The 18,044-nt window shown below is 36.0% G+C and overlaps 1 protein-coding gene across 3 annotated transcripts in view; it reads right to left on the bottom strand.

The window, feature by feature from the left end:
• The window catches only part of ARHGAP42 (Rho GTPase activating protein 42), a 383,988-nt gene that overhangs the window by 6,485 nt on the left and 359,459 nt on the right, over nucleotides 1–18,044 (bottom strand). For all 3 annotated transcript variants that reach the window (XM_027849544.1, XM_027849543.1, XM_027849545.1), the window contains 3 exons: nucleotides 16,324–16,704; nucleotides 15,794–15,950; nucleotides 8,749–8,811 (listed from right to left, as the gene is read on the bottom strand). In XM_027849544.1, the coding sequence (XP_027705345.1) occupies nucleotides 8,749–8,811; nucleotides 15,794–15,950; nucleotides 16,324–16,704 (601 nt within the window). The remainder of the gene's footprint in view (nucleotides 1–8,748; nucleotides 8,812–15,793; nucleotides 15,951–16,323; nucleotides 16,705–18,044) is intronic.

Genomic DNA, 18,044 nt, shown 5'->3' with positions numbered 1-18,044 from the left:
TGGGCAGAAACAAAAGAAACAAAAGATAGAGGTTCTACAATTATGGAGCTTATTACCCACTTATCAGGAAAGATGAAACATGAAACATACAGAACACAATGTAACATAGCATATAAATCAGTATGTGGTGTGTGGTCCAGAGAGAATTTAAATAAGTTGGTTAATTACTCCTATTATTTGTAGAAAAAAAATCACTAACAGCCCTGAGAGATTAGAAGTTCAGTTCCCTTTAAAAGGAACAGAACTGGGAATGAAGGAAGAGTGGTAAGGGCTGGAAGGTCACTGTTCTCTTCACTTCGATTTTTAGCTACTGCAGAACTCTTGAAAAGAAAATGAAAGACAGAAGTTGAGATCACTGAGCATTCAGACAGGCCTCAAAACCCAGCACTATTGAATTTAAACACAGAAGGCAGGTGCTTACAAGCAATGGTGGTAGAGTACCCACTCTCTCATGCAGCAATTGATATCAATGAAAAGCTTTAGGAAAATGACCAAAGCTCTGTGAACCTCAGCTTTCTGATCTACAAAATTAGAATAACAAAATTTGAACTACCTGATTCTGAGGGTTGTGATCAAATGTGACAATACACAGATTACTTTGTATACCCCAAAGTGCTAGATAAAAGTCAGCCGCTAGGGGGCAGCTAGGTGGTACAGTGGATAGATCACCTGGCCCTGGAGTTAGGAAGACCCAAGTTCAAATCTGACCTCAGCTACTTAACACTTACTAGCTGTGTGACCGGGGGCAAATCACTTAACCCCACTGCCTAGCCAAAAAACAAAAAACAAACAAACAAACAAAAACCCTCAAAAGTCAGCTTCTATAGTTTGGACTAGAATGGTTTTGCGGCACTTTCCATAAACAATTGACAAAGCACTGGAAACTAGCTTAGACAGAAAGCTTCAATTTAATTCAACAATGTAGTATGTGTACAAATTGTGTATGAGGCAACATTATCAGTTGCAGATGGATATAAATATTAAAGAAAAAACCACACTTACTGGCCTCAAAGGGCATACAAATTATTAGGGGTAATGGAGAACGCAAACAACTAAAGATGACACAAAGTAAACTTTAACTGATTAAAGAAAGATCCAAGACAAAGTGTTATAATAAATCTGAGAAGGGAGTATTCACTTTCAATAGGTAGAATAAAAGAAGATTTCACATGAGAGGCAATATCTGATCTGGATCTTAAAGTGAAGGATATAAACAAGTCTAAGCAAAGGGCAACATTTTTGTGAATGCATGGATATGGGAAAAGGCAGGATAAGATCAGGAAATAGCTAGTAATGCAGTTTGGTGGAACAAAGATTATGCCTAGGTGAATAATGAGAAATGAGGCTGGAAATGTACACTGGAAGCAAGTTATTGATGGTTTTAAACATCAGGCTAAGATGTTTGCATTTAATTTTGCATGCAACAGGGAGTTCATTTCCGAGCAGGGAATTAGCAAGGTGAGACAAGTACATTAGGAAAATCATTCTGGAAGCTGTGCAAAAGCTAGAGTAGAGTTTGGAGGTAAGAAGTACAGTTAGGAGGCTGTTATGTTATAGGTGAGAAAGGATGAGGGCCTAAAGAGGGTGGTAATGATGTTATTAGAAGGGAAGGGACAGTTGCAAGAGATACTGTGAAAGTAAAATCAATGAGACTTAGCAATAGATTGGTTGTGAGAGGTGGGATAGGGAGAAGAATAAAACATGACAGTGAGATAAACCTGGGGGATAATGGTAATACTATCAGAAATAGAGAAGTAGAGAGGAGAAATGGTTTTAGGGAAGGAATATAATTATTTCATATTTAATTAATTATATATACTATATTATATAATTCTAAACATAATTGTATAATATAGTATATAGAAATAATACAATAATTCATACATGAATATTTATATAGATACATTTTATATTTACTTGCATTACATATCGGCAAATTGAATTTGAGGTTCTGATGGGATGCCTGAGTGGATATGTTCAGCAGGAAGCAGAGATGGGGGGCTGGAACTCAAGAAAGAGATTAGGGTTAGATCCATAGGTTTGGCAGTATTTTCATAGAAGTGATAATCTAAGCCATTGAATTGGAGTGTAAACTGTGAAAAGATGGCCAAGAATGGTGCCTTTGGGGACACCTATGCTAAGGAGGCAAGATGATATGGAACCAACGAAAGAGACCAAGAAAGACCGCCATATAAGTAGGACTATCAAGAGAAAGCTGTGTCATGGAAGCTAAGGAACAATCATGGATTTGGAGATAAAAGGGAACTCAAGAGGTTATCTAGTTCAACAATCTCATTTTACAGATGAAGAAATGGAGGCCCAGAGAGGTTAAGAGATTTGTCCAACATCACATAGATAGTGAATGACAGAGACAACGTTTGAAGCCAGGTCTTCTGACTCCATTTCCCCCACTCTTCTCACTACACTATGGCTGTGTCCAATGACGACATGCAAGAATATCAAGAATACTGGGACAAGGCCTTTCCATGTGGACTCCTTAGGGAAAAAAGTTTCTGCAGAGCGATGAAGGCTAATAGGTGAGTGGATAGTGAGGAATTAGATGAAAAATACAGAATATGGTAGCTGGAGGGTATGGCAGAATCAAAGACAGGTTTTTTTTTTCTCTTAAAGGAAAAAGAAAATCTGAGTAAAGATAAAGGGATAAATGTAGTCTTATGCTTGATTTTTAAAAATCTACTGTACAAGTAAAAGATGAGGAAAAAAAAAAAGCTAGACAGTAGTTTATCTTCAAAAGATCCATTATAATCCTTCCTCTAATACTACCTAGAGAGCTTTCCCTTATAATAATGAATTTTTATAAAGTTTTGCAAAACTAACCAACATATAAAATAAAGTCTGCCATTTATGTTAAGTATTCAACACTCATGTTCCCTTACCTCTGCAAAGATGGCAGGCATATCCTGCCTGGGACATTATAGTTTTAATGGACTATAATGCATGGGATATGGCAGCAAAAAAAAAAAAAAATCAAGCTAAAACTGAATTAAAGGAGACACAATGTTTAGGATTAGTGAAGTGATAGCTTTGGTGTATTCCACCCTGGCAGGTCACAGCTGTTGTGTTATGTTTTATTCTAGGTGCTATATTTTAGGAAGGATGTCTATGTATACCTGAAGAATGTCCATAGGAGCCAATGAATGGTAAGGTAGCAAAGGCTGGTTTTGTTGGCTAAATTGACTTCTAGGCATTTTTAGTGTCTTTGTTGTATTGACTGATTTAGGAAATAGTCTCTGTGAATGTTTATCTTTTTATTTGTTTCCATTTATCAATGTCAAAAGGTTTAATAGGTAAGTTAGGAGATGTCCCACTCATATGGACAAGCTGTTTTACATTTTTATTTTTTCTTCTAGTTTGGTTATAATTTTGACCTTTGCTGAAAGAAACTAATGTAAGAAGACCTTATGTAGCTGATTTTATACTGACTTCCATATTGGGAACTAGTCATTTTCTGTGTTATATATAAACATACATGATGCTTCTGACTAATCTATAAACCTTTGACTATTCTCAATTATTACTGTTGAATCTTATTTTCTAACATATTTGGGGGAGGGGCTGGGAAAACTGGAAAGCAGTCTGGCAGAAATTAGGTTTAGACCGACATCTCACACCATCTACAAAGATAAACTGAAATGAATAGATATAATATCATATATCAAAAAGGTCAAGTCATAAAGAAATTAGAGGCACAAAGAAGAAATTAACCTTTTAGAACTACAGGAGAGGCAGGGGAAGATTTCATGACTCTTGAATAGAAAGGATCACAGATTACATAAAATTTAAAACATTTTTGCACAAAAAAAACCAATGTTGTTAACTGGGAAAAATTTTTGCAGCAAGTTACTCTAATTTGGTCTCATTTCAATTTATAAAACATAAGAACTATTCTCCAATTAATAAATGGTCAATACCATTTAAGGAAAAACTAGCCTAACTTGCAAAGGGGGCAAAGATTAAGATATTGCTGCCACCACACTCACTAAAGGTATTTACTGATGTTACGGAAGACTTCTTGCAAACAGTCCAAATGAAAGAGGAATTTGTTTATGAAGGTGAGGCGTTCTCCAAATTCTCCTACGTTTAAATGATATTGTGTAGATGGCCTGAAGCCCCAGTAAATTCTAGGACACTCTCAATAAGATGATCTTAGCAATTCACAAAGATAAAGAATTCGTATTTCTCATACTATTTCAAAAAGGTAGCTTAATAGTTTACTGAGCTGTCCTTCAATACATATCTTAGAGTGGCAATGTAGATGGACAAGAAGCTAGGCCCTCAGCTGAATAAAACTTTTAGCTTTTTAAAATTTGACTGGAGGTCCATAAAGCAAGACCTAAAGAATCTGAGTATAAGATACTTGTTTTCATCTAATGTAATACTGGGAGAAGATCCAAAAAAAAAAAAAATCCCCCACAAAAACCCTAGCCTATCATAGTTGAGCCAAGTGAGAAATTGTACTCAGTAAGCCCTCAATAAATACTAGTTAACCCTCTAATTAAATGAATAAATCTAAGTGTTCCTCAATAATGTTTTTTAAAAGGAAAGTTGTTCTCTATGAACTATGACTATTACATATCTGGAAGGACTTGGATATACAGAGTCATTGTTATAAGAATAACAAATTTTGGTTACTTTATAAGCTAACCAGATGTTCCTGGGTTTCTTTATGGCATAGCCAGCTCCTTGTTCCTAAAGTTCTTTAGGTACAAGTGGGATAACAAATTTTCAGGGTTTATTAAATGGGATACATATTTTAGGATATAAAAACCCTGAATTTCAGACTTGGAAGGAACTTCCTAAGGCATATAATTTCACTCATTCCCATGTAACAATGCTCATTAAACATATGAAACAAGTTGTCATCCAGCCTTTACTTGAAGAGCTCCAATGAATAGGAACCCATCTCCCAAAGCAGCCCTTTCCACTTTTGGAGAGCTCTAATTGTTAGAGGTGACATCAAGCTTAAATTTTTATCTTTGCAAACTCCCCTAACCACTCTGTTCTTCATAGTTCTGCCCCAGTGGGCCAAAAATAAGTATAATCCCCCTTTCTTTCAAATACCTGAAAATGGTTGAGAAACTTGGATGATCAGGCAAAAAAAGTAAAGTACAACATATGAAGGACCCAAGTATCACAGTGGTATGCACAAAATATTTAATAAATGGACTGTGGGAGGTGTTCAGTGGTTAGGTTAGATCTCTAAGGGAGATTTACTGGACAAGACTAGAACAGGATGAGAAGCCATGAATGGTCTGTAGTTTATACTCATGCCACTGAAGTACCAAAGTATGTAATTAGGAACTAAAAGCACATTTACAGCAAATCATAGAAACTAAAGATTAGGAAGAATGTCAGAGGTCATCCAGTCCTACCTTCACATTTCCCAAAATAGAAAATGATGCCCAGAGTGGTTAAGTGGTATGTCCAACATTTATAGTTGCAGAACAAAACCCTAGAATTTGGGTCTCCTCTAACTCTTAGTCAAGTGTTCTTTCTCTCACACCACAGCTGTTTGTTTAAAGCCACATTTATCATAATAATCTCTATTATATTATAATCCTATGATTGACTGTAAGAATAGAGGGAATATTTTCTTAAAGCTTTTGTCTCATTTCTATGATTATTCTATATCCCATTTGCAGACACCCAAGTTTCCAGTTAGTGCAACCTGATAAAATATCGCCATCTGGTGGTGAACATAAATTGCAGGCCAACGTTCCCCCCCAAACTGTTAAGAACTTCAAATGAAATTATCACAGATATTTCATATTTAAAGGTAAATCTGGATCCCCATACCAAGGTTTTAGAATCAGACTCTCCCACAATTATATTTGTGATGCTTGCCTTGCTCCATAACGCAAGTCAAATACAGAGAATGAAAGATATCTGTAAAAATTTTATGTGGGTTGACGAAACAATTTAACACAACTAACTACACAGAAAAGATTTATGGTCATGACCAAGAGAAGGCTAAGGGATACAATATTAGTGGACAGATGGAAATGGATTATGTTGGATAATAAACATAAGACAATAACACAACACTTATACTTGGGCCACTTATTTGGCAGTCTCAAATATCCAGAACACAGCCAAGAACCTAGCAAAAAATTTTAAGAAAGTGACTGTGGCAAAGTCTATATAACAGATTTGTGTACTTTAATCAGAAGACAATTCCTCAGGCTCTGACTTACAACCTATTCATTCTTATTTAATTACTACTATAATTCAACTTGATTTCTAAGGTCCTAACCCACATATTAGAAGCAGCAAATGAATAGGAAGAACAGGGTCATAATGGGCTTCTAGTGGTAGAAGCAATAACAGCAAGAAAAAAAAAGTGATGAACAGCTTAAGAGTAAGGGAAAGGACAAAAAAAATCATAAAAAGTAGTGACAAGAACTCAAAAAGATTAGTAGTCTAAGCCAGTGAGTACAAGGAAAAATAGCAAAAACCCAGGAGGTTATCATTTTAATAATGGTATAATATAATAACTGAATGTTTGATGACCCTGAGTTAGCAAGAAAGTTTTAAAATGTTTTATATCATGTTTAAGAGTGCAATAGTCTTTAGAAAAATCTTTTCATAAAAGGTGAAATGTTACATACACACATACATGTACACATTTACATACATACATATATGTACACACAGATGGAACTTAAAGAGAAAACGTTCTAGTTATCAGGAAAATTCACTTATATGGAATACCTCTTTCCCCACTGATCCTGGACAGATGTGTATCTCTCTACATTAATTATGCTATTGTCGTTGTTGTTGTTTTCAGTGGTGTCCAACTTTTCTTGACCCCACTGGTCCATAGTGCACCAAGTCCTTCTAATATCCACTGCCTCTCAAAGTTTGTCCAAGTTCATATTCATTGTTTCCATGACATTATCCTATCCTGTCCTATGCCATCCCCTTTTCCTTTTGCCTTCAATCTTTTCTAACATCAAGGTCTTTTCCAATTCTTTCTCATTATATGGTCAAAGTATTTAAGCTTCAGCTTCAGTATCTGACCTTCCAGTGAATAGCCTGAATTAATTTCTTTAAGTACTGATTGATTTGACCTCCTTACTGTCTAAGGGACTTTCAAAAAGTCTTCTTCAGCACCACAATTTGAGAGTGTTAATCCTGCAATGCTCAACTTTCCTTGTAGTCCAACTCTTATAGCCATACATTGCTACTGGAAAAACCATAGCCTTGACTACATGAACTTTTGTTGGCAAGGTGACGACTCTATTTTTTAGTATGCTGCCCTATTTACCATAGCTTTCCTTCCAAGGAGCAAGCATCTTTCGATTTCATGGCTGCAGCCACTATCTGCAGTGATTTACTCAATCCAAGAACATAAAATCTGACACTGCTTCCATTTCTTCTCCCTCTATTTGCGAGGAAGTGATGGGAGCTGTTGTCAAGATCTTTATTTTTTCAAGCCAGCTTTGACACTCTCCTCTTTCACCCTCATCAAGAGGCCTCTTAATTCCTCTTCACTTTCTGCCACCAGAGTGATATTGTCTTACATCTGAGATTGTTGATATTTCTCCCAGCAACCTTAATTCCAGCTTTTGATTCATCCAGTCTGTCATTTCTCATGATGTTCTTTGCACGTAAGTTAAATAAATAAGTGTATTTTAAATAAATAAATAAGTGTATTTTAAGTTAGTTAAATAGTAAGTTAAATAAATAAGTGTATAAATAAGGCTGTGTATTATCACAGCCTTGTTGTACTCCTTTTCTGATCTTAAACCAATAAACTGTTCTATGTTTGGTTCTAATTGTTGCTTCTTGGCTCAAATACTGGCTCCTCAGGAAACAAGATGATCTGGTACTCTCATCTCTTTGAGAACTTGTCACATTTTGTTGTAATCCACACAGTCAAAGGCTTTAGGGTAGTCAATAAAGTTTGCTTTCTCCATAATCCAGCAAATGTTGGCAATTTGGTACCTAGTTCCTCTGCCTCTTTGAAAACTAGCTTGCTCTTCTAGAAATTCTCAGTTCACGCATTGCTGAAGCCTGGCTTGCGGAATGAAGCATAACCTTGTTGGCGTGTGAAACGAGTGCAATTATTCGGGAATTTGAACATTCCTTGACATTGCCCTTCTTTAGGGCAATCACTCTATTACATAGCATTTATTAAGTGCCTAATGTATGACAGGCTTTGTGCTAAGTGCCAGGGATATAAAGAAAGAACAAAACAGAGTCCCTGCCCTCAAGGAGCTCAGGTTCTAACAACAAAAAGATTATGGAAGCAACTATTATGTACATACAAGATATATAACATGTAAATGGAAAGTAATCTCGGAGAGAAGGCACAAGAATTAGAGGACAAGGAAAGGCTTCTTGCAGGAAATGGGATTTGAGCTGAATCTTGAAAGAAGCCAGGGAAGTAGAGGTGAGTAGAAAAGCATTCCAGGTATGGGGACAGTCAATGAAAATGAAAGGAATCAAGATATGGAATGTCATGTAGGATGAACAGCAAGAAGGCCAGTGTTTTAAAGAATAGAAGTGTAGGAAACAGGCAGGTTGTACCTGAGGAACAAAAACTGACTATAAATGATTTAATTTTTCCACAATAAACTCGCTGAATTATCTAAGCACAAGTACTTTGTAGTTGGATAAACAGTGAAGCAGAGCAGTTAAGTGAATGGTTATTAATAATTTTAGCAAGTCAGCATTGCTAAAGTTTTTTATTAATATAATAAGATTTATATTTTGAGAACTTACCGGCCAGCAGAAACCTGCTTAAGTGAACCAGCACTTTCAAACAGCTGTGCTTTAGCCGCCACTCTGAAAATGAAGCAAAAACACATGTTTTAAATTTGCTTTTCAAAGGACCCTTTTACTATCTGTCCAGGAAATCATTCAAGACCATCATAAGTTTCTGTTGCATCATTTAAAAAAATTGTTGTGAATAAAAAAATGTGAACAGAGTACCACGAACTTCAAGTGAAACAGTGCTAGAAAATGAGAAGCATATTGTCAACTAACTATAAATGACATTTTTAGCCCAATCTTTTAGTGTATGAGATGAACACTGGGTTGCTATAAACCACTTGCTTCTTTTTTTCAAAAAAGTTATTTTTAATTTATGGAATAAAACAAGCATTTCCGTAACACAGTACAATAAAAAAAGATGATTGCATGTGAAATTACAAATCTACTATGTACAACTTGCTATTCCTTTAAAATATACAACAAAATTAGCCTACAAATTTCTTTTTCCCCCTTTTTTCTTTCTTCCTCCCTGTCCTAGAGATGGCTACCATTAGACACAAATAGGTATATATATGTATATATATGTATATATACACATACACACACATATATGTGTCTGTGTGTATGTATGTATATGTGTATATGTATATATATGTATGTATGTACAGATATGTAAAACTATTCTATATGTACTTCTATTTATCAATTCTTTCTCTGGATGCAGATAGCATCTTTCTTCATATGTCCTTTGTATTTAATTTTAGTATTTCTAATAGTCAAAATAACTTACTTGCTCAAAGTCATTCATAAAACAATATTGCTGTTACCATATACAATGTTGTCTTGGTTCTGCTCATTTTGTTTTTCATTATTTCATGCAAGTCTTTCTATGTTTTTTTTCTTCTAAAATCACTGAGTTCATCATTTCTTATCACACAGTAATATTCCATCACACTCACATACCACAACCTGGTCAGCCATTCCTCATCTGATGGGCATCCCTGCAATTTCCAGTTCTTTACTACCACAAAGAGAGCTGCTATTTACATTTTAGAACATAAAGGTTCTCTTCCTTTTTCCCTAATCATCTTTGGAAATAGACCAAGTAGTGGTATTGCTGGGTATAGGTAGTTTAATAGTTCTTTGGGCACAATTCCAGATTGTTCTCCAAAATGGTTGGATCAGTTCACAATTCCACCAACAATGAATTAAAGTCCCAATTTTTCCACATCCCCTCCAACATCTGTCATTTTTCCCTACTGTCATTATAGTAAATATGGTAGTTGTAAAATGATTATCTCAAAGCCGTTTTAATTTGCATTTCTCCAATCAAAAATGACAGCATTTTTTCACATGACTATAAATTGTTTTGATTTCTTCGTTGGAAAACTTCCTTTTCATATCCTTTGGCCATTTATCAATTGGGGAATGATTCATATGCTTATAGATTTGACAAGTTCTTTATATATTTTAGATATGAGACCTCTATTTGATAAACTGTCCATAAAAATTTTCTCCAATTTTTTGTTTCCCTTCTGATCTTGACTATATTTGTTTTATCTGTACAAAATGTTTTAATTTAATGTAATTGAAATTATCCATTTTATACCTAACTTTGCTTTCTGTCTTTTGTTTATTCATAAATTGTTGCATATTCCTAAGTTTGATAAGTAATATGTCCCATGTTCTTCTAATTTTCTTGTAAAATCTCTCTTTAAATGTAGGTCATGTATCTATTTTGACCTTATCTTATGTGTAAATGGTGTAAGTATGGCCCAGTTTCTGCCATACTTCTTTCTAATTTTCCCAATAATTTTTACCAAATAATGAATTCTTATCCCAAAATCTTAAGTCTTTACACTTGTCAGATACAAGGTTATTATGTTTATTTACTGCTGTAAATTGTATGTCTGCTCTATTCCATTCATCTACTACCTTCCTATTTCTTAGCCGGTTTTGATAATTTTGATAATTGCTGTCTTATAATATAGTTTAAGATCTGGTACAGCTAAACCTTTTCTTTACATTTTTTTCATTATTTCTTTTGATATTCTTGACTTCTTGTTTTTCCAAATGAATTTTTTTATTATTTTTTTCTCACTTCTTGCACGGGTTCTTCTTTTAACTTCATTTTTCCTCTCTCCAATAACTATTAAGAATGGTGAAGATTTCCTTCTTAGAGCATGTTCTTTATTAATTAATTTATCTACTTTCCCCTTTAATAATTTCTTATGCTGGGATGGGGAAAGATAATAGAGATACCCAAATCAGCATCAGTGTTATCAACAAGCTTGGTGGGTCTAATATTTGTTGGACCTTATGGAGACAGAAGGTGAGAGGAAGTTCAAAGTGCAGGTACTACCTTTAACTCTATGTTTTAGCAGGAATTGTTCTTCAAATCATTTCTCATAATTTTTATGTCAGGTCCAGTTATTAGGATATAAATATATGTGTATATATGTGTGTGTATGTAGATAGATAGACAGACAGACATACAGATAGATAGATAATCTCAGGAAACATGGACTAGCAAATTCATGAAGTTCAACCAACAGCAGTTTTTAATTATGAAGGAAAATGACATAGATTCTAAATACACAAATAATGGTCTTCCTTGAAGTAAAGTGAAAAGAAATGCGAATAAGATCAAGGAATAGACAACTACAACAATTACCTGTTTTTACAAGGAGAAAGTTCTTGATAAAAGTCCTACTCCATCCCACCATGGAGGTGAGTTTAAATTCCTAAAGGATAAGATGATAGGTTCTACAAAGTTGAAGACTTTACATACAGGACCAGGGACTACATTAATTTAACTGTTGTCACCCTTAATATCATATCTCTGACTACTTAATAAGCAGTTACATGTGAGTCAGTTAGTCAATGAGCATTTATCAAGCACCTTCTCTATTCCAGGCATTGTGCTAAGTGCTGGGAACATAAAGAAAGGTAAAAGGCATTTCCTTATTTCAAGGAACTCAAATGAGACAGCTAGACAATGCAACAGATAGAAAGCAGGGCTTGGAGTCAGGAAGACCTACCTGAATTCAATCCAGCCTCCCATACTTACTTAGCTGTGTGACTCTGGGCAAGTCACTTAACCTGTCTGTATCAGTTTCCTCATCTGTAAAATGGGGGCGATAATAATAGCACCTACCTCCCAGGCTTGTTGTGAGCATAAAATAATATTTGTAAAACTTAGCAAACCTTAATGCACAATTTAAATGCTAGCAATGCTGATGCTGATAATGATAATGAAGTTGAAGAAGAAACCAAAATACATACAGAAGCTATACTTAAATGGAAGGATGGCTAGCATATTCTCCTCAGATGGAAGATGAGAGAGATGGGCAGGGCTGACTTCATAGTGACACTAAAAGCAACAAAGAGCTTCATTTCATAGGACATTTATAGATCTGACTTTAAAAAGAGAGTGCCATGAAGATGACTGTAGCCTATGGCCCAACAGAAATTGCAAAGGATGACATAGAGAAATTAACAAATTTTAGGTAGTATAATGAAAAACTGGAGAGTGTCAAGAGGAGGGCAACCAGGATGGTGAAGGGCCTCATGTTAATGCAAAGACTTAAGGAGCATGAGATAGCTGTCTTCAAGTTCTCCAAGGGCTGTCCTATGGAAAAAGGAATAGAATTGTCCTGCCTGTCCTCAACTGAAGTCGCAAAGAAATAAACTTGAAGCTTGATGTCAGAGTAAAGAAGGAAAAATGTTTTTTATTATTAGAACTACTCAAGAATGAAATGGGTTGCTTAAGGGAGTCTTTAAGCAAAGACTGGAACACCAATCATCATGAATGTTGTATAGAAGGGATTCTTTTTCCACAGTGAGTTAAACTACTTTGCCACTTTGCCACTGAGGTCCGTTCTTACTCTGAAATTTTGTGAATCTGGAATTATCTATGAAAACAGTTGCCATAATAAGACCAAAGGAGGTCCAGAAACCATTGAGACCAGCAGACTCTTGATTTTCATGCTGTTTATTAAAGAGATATGATAGCCAAGGGCAACACAAATTTAGAGTACAAACTCATTTTACAAAACACAGTGGAAAAGGAAAACAAAATTCGAACAGTAGCACTACCTCACAAAACAGAATAATGCATTTAAGAAAAGAAGCCTATAGAAAACTCTATGATATCCAACTAGATCAGCCTGATTGTCTCTGCAGATGAAACCAGAAGGAGGGTAAAACATACTCTAAGTGGAAAATATTTGTCAATATTTTTGTAGTAATCAGTTTTTTAAAACTAGTAGTGAAATCACCATATTTGGAGTCTATTAACATCAGTACCTGATATACTATGTGAGGAAGAAGAGAGAAGTGTGGCTGGACCTTACTAAATCTATCTACACATACACACACACAAAATAGAGACCGTGTATATGTATGTGTATATGTATATGTATATATAGGTATATGTGTACATAGATGTATACACACATATACACACCATGCATATACATATATAATTTATATACAATTATGATATTCACAACTATATACTAATGAGGCTAATCTACAAAGATAATCATCAAAGATTATATATATACACATATATAATATGTATGTATACATATATGCATGCATATAAATCTATGCATATACATGTAGGTATATGTATGTATGTATACAGAAGAAATTCATAGTGGAGGAGACAGAATTTGAAGGTGTTTTTCAAGACTATTTCAGAGAAGATTCCAAAAGAATTGAAAAGATAATCTCCACTCTTCTGGCCAGTACAGAACAAAGGATAAGCTTCAACATTTCTACTGAAAATGTTCTAGGGTCAAGACATAGCCACAATCACCAAAACCAATGGCCACTTTTTAGTCCTCATCCATTTAACTTCTCTGCTGTTTTTGTTGTGTGACCACATCCCCCTACGATATTGCCTCCTCTCTTAGCTTTAGGGACATATTCTCCTGATTTTCTTTCCAATTATCAAGATGCTCCTAGTGTGCTTCCTTTACTAACCTTCCCTCTGTCTACTCCTTCCCTTGGCAAGCTCATTGCCTCTCAAAGCCTCTCAGTTACTGCTTCTATGCAAATGACTCAATATGTTTGGCATGGTTTTCTATACAATGGACACAGAACTTGAAGTCACCTTATTCCTCAGGCTACTAAAGCGGAATCATGGGATCAATCCAGAGTTAGAGGTGAAAGGGACCTCAGAGGTCATCTGGTCCAACCTTAACTGAGGCTCAAATTGCTTATTGTGACTTGCCAAAGACACTTTGGTAGTAAGTCCAGGCCTGAAACCAAGTCTGCTTCTTCCAAATCCAGGGCTCTTTCGACTGTATTATAAAGTAAACATATAAGTAAGTGCTTGCTTGACTGGAAAAAGTCCCAAGCCATCATGGGAAGCAGATTTTACACGGTAAGAAGATAAATTCTCCTGATATGAAGTTGTAACTCACTGTCAACTATAAGAAAGCTTGAATACTCAGAACCATTACCTTCATCAAAGCCTCAGATAATAAAAACCAGGTAGGCCTCAATTTTCTCCTTTTTCCCCCTTGTTCTCTTTTTTCCTTTCCCATTCTTCTTTGTTTTTTCTTTCTCCCTCCTTCTTTGTACCCCTTCTTCCTGCCCTCTCTCCCTCCCTTTGTCTCTTCTTTCCTTCTTTTGGCATCTGTCTCACTCTTCCTCTTGTTTTTTTTTTTTGTGTTCACCAACACTCTTTCTGAATCATTAATTTCTTCCTATACCATACTCCATAGCAGCCATTCATTCACTAAATAATTTATTTCAAGTAATCATCATACTTTCAATAATTTTTTCCTTTCTCCCACCCCAACTCACTTTTTTATTCCTCTGTGAATTTTTGGCAGGAATTGTTTTCAAATAAGTATTTATACCTAGGCAAGAAAATATGGGTGAATGAGCTAAATGAAATATGGTCTTGCTTAAAACACTGAAGGAAGAGAGAGAGAGACAGAGAGAGAGAGAGAGAGAGAGAGAGAGAGAGAGAGAGAGAGAGAGTGTGTGTGTGTGTGTGTGTGTGTGTGTGTGTGTGTGTGTGTGTGTGTTTAGAAGGTGGCAGAGGCAGGTGGCCCAGAGAAGATGGTGCTACGTGGCTCAGAGTGGGGTGAGCTGGTCATGGCTGCTATGGTACCTAGTGAAAGGGGAGAGAACAAATATTTATTGAGTGTCAATGTGCAACTGCGCTAAGTGGTTTACAAATATTATCTTATATGATCATCAGAACAACCCTGGGAGGAAAGTACTGTTATGATCCCTCAGCTGAGGAAACTAAGGCAGATAGGGTTCCATACCTAGCAAGTATCTGAGGCTAGATTTGAACTCAGATCTTTCTGACTCCAGTCTCAGCATGCTAACCACTGCACCACCTATCTTCCTCTGAGAGATAAAAATAGTAGAGAAAGGGATGGTGGTGGGAGTCAGTTTTAAATAATAAACAGTTTATGCCCCTCTGTTCAGGTGAGAGGCAGCAACTGAAACTGTAAGAATGACATTACACTAAATACAAATCAGTATCAGAGTGTCTTAATGAACTGTGTAGTTGTCTATTAACCTACCTGAATTTATACCTTTCTCCCAAGGAACTCAAAAGTGTTTCACTACATGGTCTTATATCCTCTAATCCTAACCTAACCTTCAAAATGTTACTGCCCAAATTTATATTCATAATATTGATTCTAAATTACATCTCTGTGATTTTGTCAGCATGAGAACCAATGCAGATCACAACCTACCTATGACTCAGAGGTTATTAACCCAGGATATTAACCCAGGCAGTCATTATTCCAAGTCCAGAACTCTACCTGCTGTACCATAGTCATTTTTAATCCTAAATTAGCTTCCAAAATAGTCTTGTGAAGGGACATAGATCACTCTATCCATTCTATAGCAGATCACAAGAAGAGAAAGAAAGTAACTTGTCTAGGGTCACTCAGCTTGGATACAACCTCAGATCTCAGAGTTTCCTAGTGTTCTTGCTAACCTAATTATGCTACTTAGTATTAAAATGGAGATTAAAAAATTAAAGATGAATCCCAAGATCTTTATCACTTACACTGAACCAGGGCGCTGATATCCATTGCTTGATGTAGTGTCTAACCTCAATCTCCTACACATTTTTGGAGGAAGGTCAGGATTTGGTGGTGCTCTGGGTGTCTCTTTGGAATCTATGGAAGTTAAGCTTTGAATGGATCCACTGTAGCTTTTATTTCCTATAAAGAAAATCCCCAAAATCAAAAAGACAAAATAAAGCTAATATCACAGTGCATGTTCGTTACAAAAAAAAGGGATGTTTTTCTATGAACCAAAATGGAAATGTACAGAATGTTCAGTGCACAGCAGACCATCCTTGGGGAGATCACAAACTACAGCAATTTTTCAAGTGGCATTACCTCACCATGATAGAGAAATTTAGCCAAAAAGTCACAACGTAAAGGAGTTCTTCTAAATGCCAAGTACATGAGCAAAGTTAACAGGCATCATTAGTCCTTTTAACTTCTTAGCTTTTCCCCTTGCATTATCATGCTGAATAATCCAGCAACCGATAAAGCAACAAGAGAAAAGTGTAAGCTTTGCATTGCTTACCTTCAGTTGCAGGGATGGATCTGAGGGAGGAAGCTGCAGATCTCTTCAGTCCTGAGAGTCCATAAGGCCCCTTTTGGACCAGATCTATTGCTGGGGAAATGTTCCCTGGGCTAGTGACTGATGCAACACTCTGACCGTCAGACTCCACATCTGTTTTGGATGCATCTTCTTTAGAACTTGATTCTGGACTAGTCGTCCAGAGCCCTGAGCTTTTCTGTCCATTGGAAGGTGGTGGAGATGCAATCCAGGGGATGCCTCCAGATTTTTCCCGTGGCGGGGAAGAAGCTGACTTAGTAGTGCTATTTTGTTCTGATGAGTGAGAGGACAGTGATTCTATGCTACCCATAGGTGTACTATCTGGGCTGCTGCTGTATGAATCACCTGTGGTGGAGGAAAGAAAAAGGAAAGCTTTCTGTTAATAATAGCAGTACTTAAAGCTTTACATTTTCTTGCTGATGACAACTATTATAGTCACTGAAATTCTGGGCCTAGAGCTGTTATTGATAGTTCTTCTCAATACAGAAAGGATATTTTAAAATGTGGAATGGGTAGCTACATTTCCTTCATGGCATATATACATACATACACATATATATATATATACACACACACACACACACACACATACATATACATATATATATATACACACACACACACATACATACATATATATATGTATATATATATATATAAGGGTATGTGTGTGTACATATACATATATATTTGCATAGATATACACACATACACACACATAAATATATTTTCTCAAATATTTATGGACCATAAGACCAAACAAAGTAAGATCAAAATCTGCCCCTGACAGCAGGACCCCAGAGTAATGGAACAATGGGAAAAGAGTTTCACTGATGACTGAATAGGGAGGCAAAAGGAATGGATTAATGATATCTTTTGTTGTTGCTGTTGTTGTCATTTTCCATAATTAACAACTACTCAAATTTAAATAGCACCTTTTGGTGTTGTTCAATCATTTTCAGTCCGGTCTAACTTTTCGTGACCTCATTTGGGGTTTTCTTGGCAAAGATACTGGAGTGGTTTTCCATTTCCTTCTCCAGTTCATTTTACAGATAAGGAAACTGAGGCAAACAGAGTTAAGTGACTTGCCCAGGATCACATAGCTAATAAGTATCTGAAGTATCTGAAGCCAGATTTGAACTCAGGAAGAGAAAGCCTCCTGATTTCAGGTCCAGCACTCTATCCACCAAACCACCTAGCTGCCCAAAATAGCGCTTTAAGTTTTGCAAAGTGTAAATCTTCACAGATTTGTTTGAGGAAGGTCCTTTGTAAACCTTAAGGAGTTATATAAATGTAAGTAGTTATTACTATCCTCATTTTATAAATGAAGAAACTGAGCCTCAGAATGATTCAGCGACTGGTCTAATACCTCACAACAAGTGTCTGACATGGAACTCAAAGTCAAATATCCTGACTCCTAGTTCCATTGGGTAACACTGGCAATTCTATAAAACTCTGGTAAATCTAGCAACTGGGGTTTGGAGGGAGAGAGGCATGAAACAAAGATTAAAATGAAATGAGAACAGCAACCTCTTCTCCAACTGTTTTTTGTTTTTTGTACTACCTATCACTGGCTAAAGCTATTTTTCTAAATCACCTTGGTGCTTGGCTCAGTATACTAAGGCAGTCAGAGTGAGCGTGTGTGTGTGTGTGTGTGTGTGTGTGTGTGTGTGTGTGTGTGTGTG

This window comes from Vombatus ursinus, unplaced genomic scaffold (assembly GCF_900497805.2).
Source record: "Vombatus ursinus unplaced genomic scaffold, bare-nosed wombat genome assembly UNPS02007612.1, whole genome shotgun sequence".
NCBI lineage: Eukaryota > Metazoa > Chordata > Mammalia > Diprotodontia > Vombatidae > Vombatus > Vombatus ursinus.
Note: the sequence above shows the minus strand (reverse complement) of the source record. Positions and strands in the feature narration are given on the sequence as shown.